Source organism: Zeus faber (assembly GCF_960531495.2).
Source record: "Zeus faber genome assembly, chromosome: 6".
Taxonomy (NCBI): domain Eukaryota; kingdom Metazoa; phylum Chordata; class Actinopteri; order Zeiformes; family Zeidae; genus Zeus; species Zeus faber.
In genome coordinates, this window is record NC_137201.1 from 13,806,088 (window position 1) to 13,825,807 (window position 19,720).

At 48.6% G+C, this 19,720-nt stretch overlaps 1 protein-coding gene across 3 annotated transcripts in view; it reads right to left on the reverse strand.

Annotated features, from left to right (window-relative positions):
* Positions 1 to 1,691: 1,691 nt before the first annotated feature.
* Positions 1,692 to 19,720, reverse strand: part of abtb2b (ankyrin repeat and BTB (POZ) domain containing 2b) — a 51,152-nt gene continuing 33,123 nt past the window's right edge. For all 3 annotated transcript variants that reach the window (XM_080001908.1, XM_080001907.1, XM_080001909.1), the window contains 15 exons: positions 18,661 to 18,871; positions 11,310 to 11,462; positions 11,011 to 11,176; positions 10,790 to 10,879; positions 10,511 to 10,612; positions 9,638 to 9,734; positions 8,154 to 8,289; positions 6,570 to 6,850; positions 6,309 to 6,487; positions 6,115 to 6,220; positions 5,891 to 5,993; positions 5,021 to 5,108; positions 4,209 to 4,277; positions 3,771 to 3,884; positions 1,692 to 3,142 (listed from right to left, as the gene is read on the reverse strand). In XM_080001908.1, coding sequence (XP_079858034.1) covers positions 2,912 to 3,142; positions 3,771 to 3,884; positions 4,209 to 4,277; positions 5,021 to 5,108; positions 5,891 to 5,993; positions 6,115 to 6,220; positions 6,309 to 6,487; positions 6,570 to 6,850; positions 8,154 to 8,289; positions 9,638 to 9,734; positions 10,511 to 10,612; positions 10,790 to 10,879; positions 11,011 to 11,176; positions 11,310 to 11,462; positions 18,661 to 18,871 — 2,126 coding nt within the window. In that variant the 3' untranslated portion in view covers positions 1,692 to 2,911. The remainder of the gene's footprint in view (positions 3,143 to 3,770; positions 3,885 to 4,208; positions 4,278 to 5,020; positions 5,109 to 5,890; positions 5,994 to 6,114; positions 6,221 to 6,308; positions 6,488 to 6,569; positions 6,851 to 8,153; positions 8,290 to 9,637; positions 9,735 to 10,510; positions 10,613 to 10,789; positions 10,880 to 11,010; positions 11,177 to 11,309; positions 11,463 to 18,660; positions 18,872 to 19,720) is intronic.

Genomic DNA, 19,720 nt, shown 5'->3' on the forward strand with positions numbered 1-19,720 from the left:
TTCTTTCTACCTTGCCCCCTTCCTCCTCCTCCTCCTCCTCCTCCTCCTCGTGCACAACTTGATGATCAATGCTTCCTCTACTCTGCTCTGGAGGTTTCAGTTTCTCTTCTTCTTCTTCTTCTTCTTCTTCTTCTTCTACCTTGGAGGTCAGAAGCAGGGAGAGAGAGAGGTGGAGGGGGGGGGATCTCCGTACTGCAAGACACAAAAAGCAATACCCTTCACCATTCATTCACTCACTCACTCGCTCGCCTCCTCTCTCTCCTAAATCGATTTTCTAGAACGGGGGTTTGGGTGGGGGGGGGGGGGGGGGGGGGCCAGCGACACTCAATAAGGACATCGTGGGACGATTCCGGGGCCCGACGAGGCCTTTTTTTTTTTTTTTTTTTTTTTTTTAACAGAGCAGGAACAAATGAAAACAAAGAAAAATAAACCGACTCATGTATTTCCCTCCATGTAACATGACTGTGAGCATCTACAGTGCTGAAACAAATAAACTCATTCATTTACGGTGTTTGTTTAATACATTTATATAAATGTGTGTGTGTGTGTGTAAACATAATAGTATGACCAAGCAGGTAGATGCATTGGTTAAAACAGCTGGAACAGTCTGATGCAGTTCAGAAAATGATTGATTTACGACAACTATTATATTAACATCACCCAGCCCTCAGCACCAGAGCAGCTGATGGACCAGAGGCGGGTGTGCACAGAGCATTTTAGGGGCATGGATGAATATCCAAAAAAAAGGGCACTTTTCACAGATGGAAGTGGGGAGGGGGGCCGGAGGGTCTTAACAATGGCCTTGGCATGCTCAACCGGGTTGTCCCTCTCAATGGACGGCGGCATGAGCTCTGAGAGTCTCCTCTCCGAAGGTCGCCTTAGAGGGCACACACTGTTTTCTACCTAAAGAGCCGGTGAAAACGTTTGCATCGTCTGTTCAACCGATGGGGCGGGGGGGCGATGGGCGTAGATCTCAGAGAAGCTGGCGCCCGGACGGACGCCCGTGCGACGGGGGTTCGGACCCTGCCGTCACAGGTTCGAGTCCTGATTTTCCCCGTCCGAGTCGCTGCGATTGTTCCCCAAATGGGGTGATCCGAGGGGGGACATGTAGGAGGACTTGGAGGTGTGTGCGTTTTAAAGGCAGCGTCAGGCGGCCAGGTTCGACTCCCTCGCCACCGTCCGGGAACAATGACGCTAGGGCGGGTTTTCTGAGAGGTCGGCGTGCGTGGCGGAAGTTTTGAAAGGCCCCGGGAACTCGCTGTTGCGGTCGAAATAGGGATGGCTTTTCGTGCTTTTCGCGAGATATTTCGGCCTCGTGATCCCTGCGACGCTGTAGCGATGAGTTGGAGAACTGCGTCGAGCAAGCAATGAGCCCATTTGTTTCATTCTTTTTTTAGTCCGTAGACATTTCATGTCTCGTCTGGTACCTGTATCACAGATGAGGTTTGCCTGAGTTGGGCACCACCAGTCTTGCGACCGTCCAACACGATGTTTGTTGAAATGTCGAAAGAAGACCTACTGAACCTTCGAAACTTCGGCCGCCTCCCAGAAAACCCCGTCGCAGGGGACGTTTTTTCGACCCCACACACACACACACGCGTCACTGACCATAATATTGTAGACTTAACCCAAACATGAATGACGGTCAAAATTTTGGGGTGTTTTTCTTTCCACAATAAATCAAAGGATGCTTTCCGTGGTAACCAGGCTTGGACCTTTATTACAGTATCTAGCAGGAAACAAAGTCTCTATGCCTTTTCAATCCAATGTCAGATTCTGCTATTGTACATGTGTAGTAGTGTCTAACCTCGGTAAATATCATCTTAATTCAAATGTCAAAGTGTTCGGGACCCGGGAAACAAACAGCGACGCAAAAGCAACCTTTCGACAATAATATTAATAGTTATTTTTTGTTTGGAATAAAAACACAATAAAAAGGGAAGTCCCTGTTAAATACTCTCTCACATCTCTGTTTTTTCTTTTCCTCTTTAAATAGAAAATATCCATCCCAGTCTTTGCTAAGTGTTTTCTTCTACTACTCATGTCAGATTTTTTTTTTTCGTTCTTTTCCTTTTTTGTAAAATAGAAAATAATAATAATAATTATGAAAAGAAAAGTTACAGTTGTAATTCCACTTGTGAATCAACAATCCAAAGCTTACGTCAGTGTTGGAGGCTGAATGTCAACCTCCTTCTCTCCCAGAATCCCTTCTGCTGTAAATGGCGGATGGCAAAAAAAAAAAAAAAAAAAAAAAAAAAAAAAGATAAAGTCCAGCACGGTCCGCGTGACATTACTCTTAGATTGGTTTAATTTTTCCACCACTGTCCAGAACCAGGGGCACTCTGGTGAACCCCATCCTCCTCCCAGGTCAGGGCTACTGGTCATGACGGGCTTTGTCCACTAGAGGGGGCTACGTCCACTAGAGGGGGCTACGTCCACTAGAGGGGGCTACGTCCACTGGAGGGGGCTACGTCCACTGGAGGGGGCTACGTCCACTGGAGGGGGCTACGTCCACTGGAGGGGGCTACGTCCACTGGAGGGCAGCGTTGCTCTAGAGTTACCCGGAGTTCTCTCCTGTCCATCTGTTGCTTCTCTTGCTCCCTTCCAGCTTCCAGAGCCCTGGAAAAAAGCATCTCAGAGCCACCATCTTCTCTGTGTACAAACACGCTGCGCACGGCAATCGTTGGCGGGATGGAACTTCAATCGGGAGGTTTTCCTGCAGTCTGAAAAAAGGGGGTGGGGACCCCCGGGTCTGTTGTCCGTGGAACTTTGCTCCTGGTTACAGATCTAGGATCAGACGTCTGCACCCAAAGTTCCTCCGTCCTATCAGCCGCAAACAATCTGAGCCTCCACCTGCAACACTATTGCCTCACACTTCGGCAGTTCACATTCGTCCGTCCGCCCGTCTTCCTCACACCCGGGAGCTGACGTAGAGCGAGCGCAGCCGTCGCGCCAGCGTGGCCTCCAGCTCCTGCAGGGGCGAGTCGCCCCGGGCCAGGGCGGCGGGGGTGTGGTTGGCCCCCGCGCGGGCCGCGTGGGGGCCCAGCAGCAGGCCCCGGAAGCTCTCCCTCTCCAGCAGAGCGGGCATGTGCTGCAGGAAGTAGCCCTCGCAGAATGAGCTCAGCTCCCCCGAACCGTGGGCCTGGGATGGTCAGAGGGGAAAGCCAGGAAAGTTATCTCCCTGAATGGGTTAATAGATGATGTCGTTCAGTGCGTGCAGGTAAATTAAGAGGGATTTTCATGTGGGAAAAAAAAGGAAAGAATAAAGACTAAATGAATAACAAAGGGGACTCTTGTATCCAAACATTTTTTTTTACAATTAACTGGCAGAAGTATTTTTTCTCTTCATAATTTTTAGCAATTTAATCCTTTTTTTAAGAGCTTTTCAAGACAAATGGTAATTACATTTGAGACCCTTATTCAATTCAATCAAAAAGTATTGCAGGTATGTATAAAGGCAGCTATTAGGGCAACTATTGGTCAGAAACAGAGTAGGTTATCAACTAGGTGATGCTATGAACTGTGGTTATTTTCCGATTATTTAACATTTTCCTTTCGGTCAGATAGCAAGGTCAGTGGAATAATGGTTTCGCAACGTTTCACAATTCCGTCTCTGACGCAGAAAAACTTTGACAAAATTTGGACAAAAAGAAATATATGGATGAATCTGACCAAGTGACTGTGTTGAATTGAAGACCTCAGAGATTCAAACTCAAAACTATTGAACTATTTAAAGGGTATCGTTTGGGAAAAGGGAGCTCCTGCCGTACCTTGGCGGTCTTGTAGATGCTGACTGCGTTGTCCAGCCCGATGTGCTGCGAGCAGATTAACTCACAGTGCCTCTGCAGCGCCCCCAGCTGGAACACACTGGCAGCTGACAGCAGCTACAAAGGACCACGCCAAGAGTTAGACCGTCATTAAATCCTTAATGCTTTTATTTGACTTCTAATGCACCGCGTCACATATAGGTAGAGGGCGTGTCACATATTAGGTCACATAGCAACTAGACTACTTGCCCATCATCACATGTAACTGTGATAAATCACGATGATTTTACGCCTAATTAATTTATTTTACTTTCATTTGACGGTCTTGAATGAATGCATTAAATTCGTGTGATCATCAAAAAAAATAAAACTAAATTTAAAAAACGATTTAACTTTAATGATAAAGTAATTGTTCGTTGTAGGCCTGGAGGTGGTTCTCACCTCCAGCAGGTCAGAGACGTTCGTCCTCAGGGACTCCGTTCCTCCGCAGTACAGGTATGACATCATCATCTGCAGAGGGGTCAAAGGTTAAATGTCTTCAATTGACTTAATAAATGACCATCTAAAGAACAAGACGGAATTATCAAACGAGGGACAGGTCCAGGTTGTTGTATTGAATTCGGATAGGAAGGAGTAGAAAGTAGGAGTATGTGAACTCTATTTGAGTAATTTCAGTACTATATATAGAGCCATATCTGGTAGATATGGGGTAGAGCAGACATGGGGTGGGGGTGGGTCGGGTGGTGGGTTTGGGGAATGGGGGGGTCGGAGGAGGAGAGACTGGGAGACGGGAGTGCACGGTGCAGCAGCCAGAAACACACTGCATACCTATTTTACATTTCTTCTCTAGGTTTGTAATACATCTCTTGTTTCAATTCTGCTTTAATTCATTTTTTATTTTTTTTTACAGTGATCAAGAATATAATAAATAATAAATAATCCCGTCCCGCGCAAGCCGTGGCTTCATTTCCGGTGTCACTTCCCGTGTGTGTTTTGGTGCCAAAACGTCGTTTTCGATCCAGGTGACAGATCTTGTAATGTGCGACGACGCCCTGGCGCCGATCAGTCACGTCGTGGGAAAACCCCAAGACTGCATCCCGCTCGCAAGACAGAGAGTTGTGTGGCGTGAACAGTACAGCGACCCGACGACTGTGAACGTCCTGTAGTGCGCCCATGGCATTACCTAATATTGGATGTGGACTTTTTCCCCACCACTGACGATATACAGTACGGGACCAAAGTTATTGAGTTACCTGGAAAATGTCGTACTTGATGTCACAGATCTCGATCTCCTTGCTGGGAAACCCGTCCGGCCCCGACGACACCAGCAGAGACTTGAACCTAATAGAGAAAAAAAAAATAATCACATCATTATCATGTAATTGCTATTGATAGACTCAATACAGAGTACGTAACAGATCTTACTTTGAGCTCGACAGCAGTGGCGTTGTTAGGGGTGGGCGTCTGGGGCCCCAAATGTTTTATGAATAGCCCCCCATGTAAAATAGCCCTACAGGGACAGTACCGACTGTGCCCACGGAGCGCCAGCGACAGGGCGACCGTGAGCGACAGTGTGTTTTTATTTTAGACGTCGGTTGTTTTATTTTACTCCGTTTCCTTATGGAACGAAACAATCAAATTGAATAAGCAAAAATATTTGTCTTCTGAGTTGCGAATTTCATCTCCCCCCCCCCCCCCCCCCCCCACCCTACAAATCCCATACAGTGTGTGAGTGTCTATAACAATCTCTCAGCTCTAACATGTCTCGGTATTCCCTTTTTGACAATTTCTGTCATGGCGGCTGCAGCAGCGGAGTTATTGGTCGTCTGCTGCCATAGCTACTCCCTCCATGTATTTTCAGTGTGATCCTGGTGGTAGAATTGGCAAAAATCCAAAGGCTGGCATATTATGTCAAGGATTTTAAATGGGCCAATTAAAAGGTTTTATTTGACCCTACAAAGTGTGATCACATGCAGCGCCAAAGGATTAATGGACCTGCAGTTCATACAATCCATCATGTCTTTTTTTATTTTATTTTATTTTTTTTTTTACAATTTACACCCTCCATATAACCTATTTTTGACAGTCCATGTTAATCATCCTCCACCCATCGTCGCTCTCACCTGTCCGAGGCAGTGATCAGCAGAACCCTGTGGCCGTAAAACGGTTTCCCCTCGACTGTAAACGTCACGTCGGACATCTCCTGGTTGTTCAGGAAGTGAGGGTCTGCAGGAAAAGCGGCAAACACTCAATCAGAAACGCCGCCCCCCGATCTCATAGCAGCTTTTTATTTTCCTGTGTTTGTCTAGCTGCATCAACAGCACGAAGCGTTTCAAATCCATGCTACCCAGCTGAGCGGAAAGAGAAGCCTTGGTCTCGGGGATGGCCGGGAGGGGCGCCGGGCCGTAGCAGTGGCTGTAGATGGCCGCCAACTGCTGGGTGACGGCATCATTCTGGAAAGGGAAGGCCAAGGAGGATGGGGGTGTCACATGACACGCATTATAACAATAAGCACAATCGGGAACTGGGGCGAAATGATACCTTAGTGCAGCGCAGGATGCTAAACATGAGGGGGAGGCCGACAGAGACCAGCTCCTGGCCGTAGTCCTCCTCCCGCACGGTGGTGAAGTCCCTCAGGAGGGAGAGGGTGACCCCCGTCCTGGACTGCTGCTGGGCACTGCGAAGGGACTCCAGCCACACGTGGAGCTTCCAGGGAACGCCTAAAAAAAAAACAACAACCCAAGTTAGAACAACCATGCAAAGATTCTCGGTGCTGATCCCCGGAGATGGCTGCCGGCGTACCCATGGCTCGGAGCTCCATGGTGACGTCCAGGTATCCGTGCTCGGCGCTGTAGTAGCTGGCCTCCTGTAGGGCCTTCATCCTGGCCTTGCAGAGCCGGGGGAGCCCCCCCTCCGGCGGGGCGGCAGGCCCCGGGGACAGGGAGGGCCCAAGGGGGGCGAGCGGGAGGAAAGGGATGCCACCGGCCTCCTCACCTTCCACCCCCTCGGCCAGGATCTCCTCCAGCGACAGGACGTCCTCCTTGACCTGCTGGGGCTGAGTCAGCAGCTTCCTCAGCACGTTCCTGGATGGGACAGATAAGAGAGGAGAGGAGAGGAGAGAGGGAGAGAGAGAATTAAGCATTTTACACCTTTGTAGGGCTGCGTATTGAACAGGGTCTCACAATCTGATTTTGATTTAAAAAAAAAAAAAGCATTCAAAAGATAAAAAAATATATAAAATTTCATTGCATTTCTGGATTTGATGCTATTTCATTTAAGCGGATAACGGTTGTAAAGTTTCCAAACCAAGTATCAATATTATAATTGAAACAATATAATTTTATCGTATCGAAGTATCTATTTTCTAAACCCAGCGTTCCAAATGATGCATCAGGTATGTAATATAGACGCACGCCTGCACGCACGCACGCACGCACACACACACACACACACACACACACACACACACACACACACACACACACACACACACACACACACACACACACACACACACACACACACACACACACACACACACACACACACACACACACACACACACGGGGACAGATACACCAATTTCCGTTACCCCTCTCCCCTCCCAATGTGATTACATAATCCGTCACCCTCACGGGGGAATGTGAAGTGTTGAGTCTATGTCATGCTCCGACACACACACACACACACACACACACACACACACACACACACACACACACACACACACACACACACACACACACACACACACACACACACACACACACACACACACGCACACACACACACACACACACACTCGTGGTACGCCAGTTGGTGTTGGTAGACAGATGGAGTCTGACTGGAAGGGTTCCTTGAGCTGAATCCTCTCCATACAGGTCTCTGATAATATTCCATAAACACATACAATATACCCTGCAATGTACCCAATATATGCTACATAATACCCAACAAATATACTGTCATTGGTAAATATCTGCATATATTTATGCATACATGAACAATTGTCCTGCTTTAAACTTCAAATTGTTAATACAGAGGTTTACTGCTTAACTGCTTATTTTCCTAAAATTGTATTGGCTATTTGCTCTGACGTGAGCTGCTGCTGCGAAACGGCAATTTCCCTCCAGGGATGAACTGATGAATAGTGATGAGTATTTATGTATCTAGGTTTATTATTTTTGAATATTTTTGTCAAAATGTTGTTCTAGGTTTATTGTATATTATACATTTTCCCCCTTTTCTATCTATCTATCTATCTATCTATCTATCTATCTCTGTATCCATCTACTCTATTCACATACCTTGTTGTTATATTGATCTTTGATATAAGAAAAGAAGGCTAAAAGCGGTACCGCATGTGTCCAGAGGGTGGAGACAAACCTGTGTCCGTGCGCGGCAGCGTGGCTGAAGCAGTTCATGTCCTCGTAGAGCGAGGACGTGAGAGCGTTCCCATCGTGGGTCTTGGACAGGGGGTCGGCGCCTCGGGCCAGCAGCAAACTCACCATCTCATAATTACCTATACACGCACACGCGCACACACACACACACACACACACTCTTTTAAGGTACATATACGAACGTGAACACAAATGCTCACACACTTGACACACTTGGACCATTCATACATTTGTGTGTATGCGTGTGTGTGTGTGTGTGTGTGTGTGTGTAGAGCGTGTCCCATTTACTACAGCTATGTGTGGCTTGCGAGTATTCCGCTGAGGAATGCCGCCCAGAGGCTTCTGAGCCACCGCACGCTCCGGCTCCCTCCCTCCATCCTGGTTTACACAAGCCTTTCATTCCCTAATTCCTGTCTTTCATGTACCCCTGCTTCTCCCGCCTGCGGTCCGACCCCATCACCATAATGATTCATATCTTGGGATGTTATCGGTGGGGGAAAAGACGGAAATAATAGCCGCACCCTTTGCTCGGTAGCCTTCTGTTCCATTGACTTTAATGAACAGTGTCGAAAAATTTGTTTTAGCTCAAATTCTATACAACCCACCGTATTCCTGACGAGAGCTCCCATTTCTTGCTCTTTTAATACCGTATCGAGTTTGGGGTTTTTGGTCAATTTGAACAGTATGGTGAAAACTCAACTTTAAAGTATTCCTAGTAGTAATCATGCCAACATGCATTTTTGTCAAAGTTACCTAATATTTTACGTATAATTTATTTGTTAAAGCAATCCTTTTCAAATGGAATTAACAATAATAAAACACGCTCAGTTAAGTTACTTTGACCAAAACACTTAAAATATAATAAAATATAAATAAGGTAGTAATATCAAATGTGTAAAATGCTAAAGTGCTGACTAGTAAACAGCTTGATTTGAAACCCGTATGGTTCTATGAGGTCTGGGTAACTAAACCAAGGCTACGGTCACATCCTAATCATGTATTTGGTCATGATTATCTCAGTACATATGGGTGTATAAGTTAACCAAATTTGACCCAAGCCCCCACCTCATAAACCCCTCAACCCCATTCAGTGACTCACAAAGGTTCCTCGCATTATGTGAAATTAGATTTGATTCAACCAACTGTCATTGCACTGTGTACTGAGGCAACAAAATGTATTTCTCTGCATCTTACTCATCCCAGTAATTGGTGTATCTAGGAGCAGTGGGCTGCCATGAAGCGGCGCCTGGGGAGCATTTAAGGGGTCACGTGTCTTGCTCAAGGACACATCAGCACGCCACCAGGACTAGCCGGGGATCGAACCGGCAATCTTCCGAAAAACAATTACTCAAACCCAACCACACAGCGGGTTTCACAGCGAGACACCCGAACGCAGGCCTAGCCCCCCGGAACACGCTTGCACATAATAAACACATGGTGGTGTGTGGCGCGCGCACGTGGCCCCACCTGCCGCCGAGGCCAGCTGTATGGGGGTGTCGGCCGTGCTCTCCTGTCCGTTGCGCACCGCCGCCCCCTCCACGTTGGCCCCCGCGTCCAGCAGGAGCTGCGGAAGGAGACGCGTCGTATCCACGGGTTACACATACCATCTGCTCGCTCGTGGTGTGTTTGACATTCTGCATTTCAGTAACGGCTCCGACCTCTGACCTCACATTTGTCAGCGGAGGGTTTTAATAGTACATGGAGCGGCAGAAAGTGAAGCAAACTACATTTATATCTCAGGTTACTCCCTCTTGGAAATACAGCCTGTAAGTTAGGTAATGTCAGGTCGGGAGGGAGGCAGACACTGCATTCATCCCCAGAGGGAAATTGCAGTGTTACACATCCAAAACAATAATCAATAATAATAATAAAATGAAATAATAAAAAAAGAGAATATTTGTCAATATGCAATAAACCTAAAAAACAAGTATAAACAAAAAAATTGCCTATAATAAACAATAGACAAGAACATTTTGGCAATGAACAGCAGACCTAAATATGAACAATATACAATAAAAATTAACCTAAAAATAAAAGACAAACAAGAAGTTGCGGAAAAAAATAAACCCAAAAATTTGAAAAAAAATTGAAAAAATGGCAAAACCTAAAAATGAACAGAGAAAGTCAAAAAATGGCAAAACCTTAAAAATATATATTAAAAAAATGATTTGTTAAAAGAAATAATAGAAATAAATTAAAATAATTGGCAATTTAGAGTAAACCTATAAACAAGTAAAATAATTCTAAAATAAAAGAACAGTGGCTACATGGTTGGTGTATTAGTGTGTGTGTGTGTGTGTGTGTGTGTGTGTGTGTATTGGTGTGTGCAGGGCTTCGTACCTGCACCACGGAGATGTGTCCATGCAGCACGGCGAAGGTGAGCGCTGCCCAGTGTCGACTGTCCTGGTGCACAGACGGGTGTTTTGGGGAGCAGGGCGGGACCTGGGGCCGGTAAATAATACATGAAATAATCATTTCAACACAATAGGCGGGTTATTGGCAGGCGCCGTATGCCACCTGTTGCCGCTTCCGTGAATTTTAAAAGACACACCCGACCCGTATGTGGATCGGCGAAGCAATTTTTATTTTATTTTTGTTTTAAACAAGAGGTGTTCTCACCGCCACGTCCAGGTTGGCCCCGGCATCGATCAGCATCTGGACCAGGGCCTCGTCTCCGGCCGAGCAGGCGTACATCAGGGGGGTCATGCCCTGGTTCAGGGGGAGAGGACAAGAGGAAGATGAACGGGGAAGCATGGAAGGAATAGCAGATGAGGTTTTGGGTGGGGGGGGGGGGGGGGGGGGGGTGTGATCCATGAATTCTTAAAACATCATATTCGTACCTGGTCGTCCATGCTGTTGACCCCGTCGGGCCCCAGCAGCCCGATGGCCTGGCCGATCAGGTCGGTGCGGCCGCAGTTGAGCATGCGGAAGCCCAGGTCCAGGTGGAACTTGTCCGTGGCCGCCTTGGAGTCCAGACGCTTGAAGGAGCTGAAGCAGCACTCGGGTCTGAAAGGAGAGAGGGACGGGCGGGCGAGGGGGAGGGTGAATAACGAACGTAATAAGTCCACGTGCCGATACCGATACCAATACCAATACAAGGAGCCAAATAATGCCAAAGTGACTTTTTAATGACTCTTACTTGAGCTGTCTGGGTTCGCAGTCCAGCCCCGGCAACAGTTGCCGGGCGGTCTGCCGGACGTCGTCGCTGTCCACCAACAGGCTCCTGCGATGCTCTGCGTGGACGATGGCCACGCGCATCCACTCCATCAGAGGAGGAAGCAGCAGAAAAGGCCTATGGGTAGAAAAAAAACAGAGATATATCTTTTATAAGCCAGTGTTTCCCAACCCCCCCCCCCCGCCACGGCACACTTTCTACAATGAGTCAATCCCACCACACTACAGCGCCATCCTGTTAAGAAGTAAAAACGTCAGAAACGTCTCTGACTGTGCTTATTATTACAGCCAACTTACAGCGATGCCATAGCAACAAACTCTTTTAAATGACTGGGGAGCCACTCCGGCAAAGGCACGAGAGTGGGCGAGCGAAACGGAACGAAAAAATAGTTCGAAAACAACCGAACGACTCCTGTTACTGAGTGACTCGTCAAGAACCGGATCTCTCTCTCTCTCAAAAAAAAAAAGAGTGGAACCTTTCACGGCTACGGATAGTCGTCACTATCACGGCGAAACTCGATAAACACAGAGCTGCTACGCTGGAGGGAACTGATGAATCGGTTGAATTCGTACAGCCTCGCGATTTTGATCTCGCGACACAGGAGCTCATTTCCAGTATTTATGCTTTTTTTATTTATTTTTTTTTAAGTGGAATTTGAAAAGGTTTCACGGGGCGAGCGCACGGTGGTTAAAAAAAACCACTCCCGTTCGAACTGTGCGTGTGCAGGCTGTGTATTTTGACCTGTGGAAGGAGTTTGCAGGGCAGGGTGTGTTATTGTGCAAGCGCGTCTCTATCCCATGACATCACCGACTCACTTGGTCCGGGGTGGAAAACGTCAACTCACGTCAAAAGACACGACATGACCCACCCACTCACCGAGGTGCACAACAGGTCCTGTATGTGATCTTTGTGCATCCTTTGCCAGGTTGTAAAGTTTTGAACCTAACTCTTTGACAACAGGAGGGGATACAGAAGCGCAGAGGCATTTCCAACATTAACTTTGAGGAAGGTCTCGTACAGAAAAAGGGAAAACAGTATAAAAACGCAATCCACTTGACATGAAAGCGATTTTCACCTCGGGCCTGCAAAGATGAATGAATTTGGATTCAACTTTTGAACTTTTAAGATTTTTTACTTTTCTTTTCTTTCGCTTTTAGGTCATCTGGCCAAATCAAAGTCAGGGCTTAGCTAAAGTCGGGATTTTAGACAATTCATATGAAATGATTTTCTATACGTCCAGTTTTGGGTTTTTTTCCCTACACCTGTCAAATGTTCACCACAGTGACATCTCATGATCAAACAACGCTTGGTTCAATTTTTCTTTTCTTTTAATTTAAATTTCCGGCTCATTTCCTCTCGTTAAGCTGACGTTGTCATCCCATTTTCCACTATAAAAGATTTGATATTGATTTCTCTCATCTTCCCACCACTAGTAACGCACGTGCTGCCCCGACAATGGTAATTTGTGACAATGGTCGTTGTGTGCTGGGCCCGACTCGCCGCCTTCCTAATTCTCCGTGTTATCTCCGTCCATCTCCCCCTCCTTTGTTCCACTATCACAACTGTTCCCGGTCGCTTTGGAAAACACTGGAGATCGTCGGGCCTCTTCTCCTCTATCAACCCCCCACCACCGCCGCCGCCATATGCGTACAGAATGGGCCGGGCCAAACAATGGCACATTATTCTCGTCCGCGTTGTTGTTTGCTTTCAAAGCTTTGAAGCATCAGTCAGACTGTGTTAATGAGTGTTTGAACACATTCGCCGTCTTATCTCCGGTGACTTGCCCGGCCTCCCGCCCCCCTCCGCCGTGATATTATTCTTAGTGTTGTCTGTTTATCTTCGTCGGGCGGGGAGACCCACATATCGTGAACGCAGATGTATACAGACACACACTCTTTATTCATGTATTCCTATAGAGCACACATGCATAAATCATCAACGTATGCATTGAACGCGGCCTGTGATGACTGTTAATGAGCAGTGAGACCCCCCGCGGTGCAGCTCGCCCTCCACACTGTATTTGCAGCAGGTACCTACAGAGAAGCAGAACCGCAAGACTCTGAAACGCTAAATGGGACGCGCTTTGGACGGCGCCTTTCCTCGTCCCTGGGACACAAACGCACCTACACCCGTTCGCGCGCGCGCGCGCACACACACACACACACACACACACACACACACACACACACACACACACACACACACACACACACACACACACACACACACACACACACACACACACACACACACACACACACACACACACACACACACATTGCACCTTCATCGGGGCCCTCCGTGGGTCCGCTGGGAACCGCAGGCGTGCGGGGATATTTGGGGAAGGGGGTGGAGGAGCTGCCGCTGCCCGGTTGACGAGCTCAGGAGCTGCTTGGTGGGTTGGAGGTAGGAATGGAGAGTTGTGGTTTGGGGAAAGAAGGGGATTGCGGGTGGCTGCCTGGCTGGCCGGGAGGGAGGAGGGTGGGGTAGGTTTAGGTGGTTGTTGGGGGAAATGGTTTGGGGGCGTGCGGGGGATGGGGGGGGCGTTAGAAGATGTGTGGGCAGCAGTGGGGTAAATTGATACTTAACTGCTGGTAATGCGCTCAATATTTGTTCATATCTGCAATGCATATAATGTAATGTGTGTTTTTATTTTCTATGTTTGCGTGTGGGTCCTTCAGGAAGACACCCTGCTACCTTACAAAACACTTGCTTCCAGGCGTGCGCACCACGTGGCGTTAATGCGCCTAACAACATCTAACTCCGGCCTCTTCGACACTTAACGCAGATATTGATCCTTAGAAAGCTTTTCGCTTTGCTTCACCATTAGTGCTGAACCAGCCGAGATTCCAAGTTAGCAAATGTTTTTTGACGAAAAAAAAACAAATACATGGGGTGTACCTCATGAAAACTGTTGTCTATTGTTTCTCACGGACAGCCCTTATCTCAAACGGCGATTGAAACCATACACTGAGTGCGCACCAACGTACGTTTGCGTGTGTGCTGGGGGCATGTGTGTTGGGCTTTTCCACACAGAGGATCTGATATCCAGCCCTGCGTGTACACACCTTTCGCCAGTGACCCATGAAAGCTGACAGACGGGCCCCGTCTGCTCGCCTCCGTCACCCTCCCATCGTCACCTACGTGCTAATGTGACTCTATCTGGTTCTCTATCGCTTGTCCTCGCACTCCCCTCTTTCCGCCGCTCTGTCGGCGACCGCCGAGGGACCCCCTCAGTCTGGACTCTACGTCTGGGGTTTGGCCCCCTCGGCCTAAACCGCCCCCGGCCCCTCACCCACCCCCACATACACCCGGGAGCGCTCACATCAAAGGCGGACGGCTGTTAAGACGCTGAAACTAGATAGCGCTGCCGGCTAACCGACTGACCTGACCCGCCCTGACGCCGCGCAGTGAGAACAGGGGGGATGTGGACACAAACACTCACCAACGCACCCCCTCACTCACACATGTTCAAACGCCGCGCACATTTACGGTGACTTTGATTCACGGCGACCCGCCACCTGGTTCGCCGTAAAAAGGCAGTCAAGCGCTCAGATTTCGGTCAGGTGTGTGGGTGTGTGTGTGTGTGTGTGTGTGTGTGTGTGTGGGTGTGTGTGTGTGTGTGTGCGAACCTGGGAGCGCCAACCTGTCCAACCTGAAAAGTACTACCTCTTCTCCTCGACCGCAAGATCAGACATGTTGCACGGGAAACATATTGCGACCGAAGTTCCCGAAAGCCAATGTGGTTTCGTTTTATGAGCGGCGAAATGCTGCGATCACATCTTGAGCCAGACCCCCATCAAGGGCGAGCCGGAGGTCAGGCTTTAGTGCTGATAAAGAGTCGGATTACACCATTTGGGGTCCACTCGGGGAAACAGAAACGGTATCTGAACTTGTAGCCGCAGTTAGGAGAAACTTCCATCGGCTACTTCTTATCAATGCAACACATCTAACCATTAGCGCTGCCTCCCATTCACAAAGAGAGGGAGGAGGGCTCTGGGTGGTCGCCTCTACAGGATGAAGTTACTCATGATCTGCAAGATGAATTGAGAGGGGAGGCTTGCATCCATGGCGGAGAAAGGCTTTACATTTCTGTGCATTAATGAGAGTTCCTCCTTTTGATGTTTTCTTGTTGTTGTTACGATGCCACTTTTCCAGACGAACGAATTATGGGTTTAAACCGCGGCCCCGCCCGGGAGAACGAGTCGACGCACAAACGACGGCGCCCTCGCGGCCTCCGAAGCCGGGGCCGAAGGAATTGCAACTAAAAAAAAAAAAGAAAGAGGGGTGTGTTTTTTTCGGATCCCTTTCTCCCCCCCGATTCCTACTTAGCGGGAGCCTACGATGACGCTTGATGTCGTGGGCCACACAGTTCCGCGGTCTGACTTTCCACGGGGGATCTTTTTTTTTTTTTTTTAATACGACGTTTTCACTGGATGGTTGAGCCAGAGGGATGGAGAGGCCGGGAGAGGAGTCGGTATTTTTACAGGAGGCGCTCGTTGTAATCACTACCAGGTCCGCCACGCCTGACTCCACTCGAGGTCCACTCCGACTCACCCGGTTACGCTGAGCTCAGACGACGTGATTCCGGCCTGTTTTTTTTTTTTCCGCCCGCCGACGGGGTTATTTTTCGGAGATCGCCGAGCGAAGCCCTGGATCGGGAGGAAAAAAATCACTGGGCGCTCCCGTGAGCGACGAGCGCGGGGCACGCACGGCTCACGACGCGACTCCGAGCGCTCTCCTGGCGGCTCGCAGAGGCCGGCGAGTTGTCAAGCGGGTTTAATATCTGGTATGCTGGGGTGGACTCGGGAGGAGGGAGGAGTCGAGAAGGAGAGACGGGGAGTGTACGGCGCAGCGGCCAGAAACACAGCATACCTATTTTACTTTTCTTCGCTAGGTTTTTAATGCATATTTATCATTTTTACAGCGGTCAAGAATCTAATAAAGATATAATCCTGTCCTGCGCATGGTATGGCTTCATTTCCAAAGTCACACTCCTGTGTGTTTTGGTAACAAAACGTAGTTTGGAGACCCGACGGACATGTCGGGGATCGATCCTGGTGAAAGATCTTGTAATGTGTGACACCCTGTCACCGAAAGTTGTGTAGCGTGAACAGTACAGCGACCTGACGACGTTGAAAGTCTTGCAGCGCGTCCGCGGCGTTGGACAGGCACAGGCCAGGAAACGCAAACACACAGACACAAGTCGGACACAAAGCAGCCGAGACGTCTCATCCCGCACGGCGCGAGCATCGCGGTGATCGCAGACGCTCCCCGTATCACAGAGGCCGGCGTCGCAGGCAGACCGACGCACACCCGAGATTAAAAACATCTGAAGACGGCGTGGACGAGGGGGCAAAGGGCAGGGAGAGAGGGGTGTCAGTTCCACGTTGCCTACTCTTTGATGCTAATGAGCACCCACCTCTGCTCGCTCACACTGTGCCTATTTATCACTAGATGTACGCTGCACAGCTGGATTATACTGCGTGCAATAATACACTTGCTTGTGTGTGTGTGGACTTTGACACACACACACACACACACACACACACACACACACACACACACACACACACACACACACACACACACACACACACACACACACACACACACACACACACACACACACACACCACGTCTTCGAAATCGAGCATAAATACTTTGCAGGCGTTCCCGACTCAGCAATCACAAACACATGCATCAGAAATATGCAGGCAGAAACAGCAAGCGAGGACATGTGCTCCCACCAAACGGTTTACAACAAGTGAACAAAAAAAAACTTCATCCGTCAATCTAAAACGTGCGATTGACCTTTACGCATACGCACACGGGAGCACTTTCCTCTGACGTTTTTTGAATATATAGCCGCTCCTGCACGGACAACATGTCCCTGACTATTCCTTTTTCTGTTTTGTTTCTCTCAGAGAGGAACCTGGGGGACGGAGCTGCCTATCAGCCTCAGACTCGCTGTCTTCCTCTTCCACTGACTGTCACAGACAAACACAGTCTCAAATCTTGTCAAAACAATCACATTTCCTCCAGATGGCCGTCCCTCGGATTGACGTAACTTTTTCTGAGAACTGTTGAATTTCGACGCGACGGGACTCACTTCTGACTCCAGTTTACAAACAGGCCCGATGTGATGCAAAGCTTTCACAATGTCCGGCCGCTCGACACTGGAAGAAATGTAACGGTCGTGACTCAGCTGCTGTCCGCTTTCCATAGCAACGTCAAAACACGTCACTAACATAATGGACCGCTTGACCTCCCGAGTTCCTCAAACAGCTGACACTTTTCCCCCTCGGCCCACTGAAAACACCTCAAGGGACTGGGAGCATGAATTCCGCCAGAATAAGAACAGATTTAAAATTCGAGATGAGTTTAATGTTAACTGGTCGATTGAGGTGTGACACAAGATATGTTCCCCGCGAACTCGCGTCTCGCCGGATTACGTTTGAGGTTTAGCGACGTTCTTCAAACTGACATTGCCGAGGAATGAGAGGAGACTAAAATGACCTTCATCAAGGGACAAAGGAGAGGGGGGGAAAAAAGGACACGGCCAAAAGATTTGAAGGCTTTTAGCGCCTCCTAACACCTTTCATTTTGAGGTCTCCAACCTAATTGGCACCTTCAAGCTGCTAGTCACTGCTTCATCAGGCTGACATTTACACCTGGAACATGCTCTCTTCCTGTCATTGACCTGCAGCCATATTAACACTTCAATCGTTGTAGGGTAATGTGCTTGAGGCCAAAAAGGGTGGGGATGGCTGCCTTGCCTGGCCTTAACATGATAATGGTTTCTATTGGAATAAAATTTGATTACTGGGGGCGGATCTAACCATATTATTTCATTCAGTACCGTGTTTAAAGGAAGATGGTATCATGCGTGCCTCATATTGCACATTAATATAATTATTGAGTATTTAAACATTGGACAGCTTGTATGTTGTTTTCATTTAAGTCCATGGGCTAAAGTTCCTTGTTTTAAGTGTTTGACGGAATAAATGGAAAGCAAAGTTATGTTCATCTCGCTTTCTTTTTCTTAATTCGCCGATCCGAAAAATGATCCGATCCGCGGCTCAAAACCGTGATCCGCTGCACCCCTACTCCTGTGGTTGGATGCTTGTGTATTGAAGTGCAGTCGATGCTCGCTGTGTTTGGATTGAACCTAACCCCATCGGACGGATGGCGCCTTTATCTTTTTCGTGAGTGATGCGATCAGGTAAACATGACAAAGCGACCAAAGCAATGAGAGGAAAAGCTCGGACGCTCGGAGAGACAATCGCTGACGGTTCACGTCGGTGACGCCCACCTCTCCTTGCTGAGTGCCATGCGCGGAGGGTCCAGGTTGGGGTTCTCCATGGACTCCATCTGGGGACAGCGCAGGAAGTAGTAGAGGGTGTGGAGTGCATCCGGTGACCAGGACACCGGCTGCTGGGGACGGGCGTGGCGGGCGGGGCTCAGCCCCGGGCGCACGGCGCTCAGACGCTGCATGTGGTGCATGGCACGGGACACCAGGTCACCTGTGAGAGGGAAACGGGAAGTAGAGAGAGCGAGTGATCAGCGGCTAATAGTTTTGGAAATATAACACACAATATTTTCCGAGACGTTTGCTCCATCCAGTCACGTCAGAATGTGATCAGAATAAGATCTCTTAGTTGGTTGGCTGAGAGAAAACACCCTTTGTCACAGTCAGCCAGAGCGGGAGGCATTTGTGTCTACTACAGCCCCTGAGGTTCGGAAGCCGGATCTCCCTCTTCCTTTAACCCTTTTCACATTCTGACTTTCCCTAAGCAATGCTCCACCTTCCTCCATCCCTCCATTACTGAAGCGGTCTGTCCCATTAGTGGAGTCATTAACAGTAAGCACAGCCAGACGGCCAGTCTAAACAGCCATTCATTTTAAATCACCGAAAGAGTTAACAGTCTGACAGATGGGCACAGTAGACTGCGGTAGATCACGGGTTTTAACCGGACAATCAGCTTTTTCTCTGCTGACACCGCTCAGTTACTAACATAAGGTCATACTGTTGGTTATCAGTCGGGCGCCAGAAGCAGAGCAGCTCAAAGGTTAAGTTCTGTTAAAAAGCTGGCGAGGAGGGTGCGGGACTCGGGCTGCGTTCCGTCGGGGAAACGCTGCCGTGCAGAGATATCGTATAGGAAACGGCAAACTATTAGAAGACCCGAAAACGACCACAAGCCGAAACATTCAGGAGAGAAGAGGCACACAGAAGATATGAGAGAGAGGGGATGTAGATAACATCCTAGTGCGTGACTGAAGGGGCAGAGTATGAGTTGAAAAGAGGGGCCAGATTTAAGTTGCCGCAGAAAAGACACATGGAGACTTGGCCAAGAGAGAGAGAGCGAGAGGGG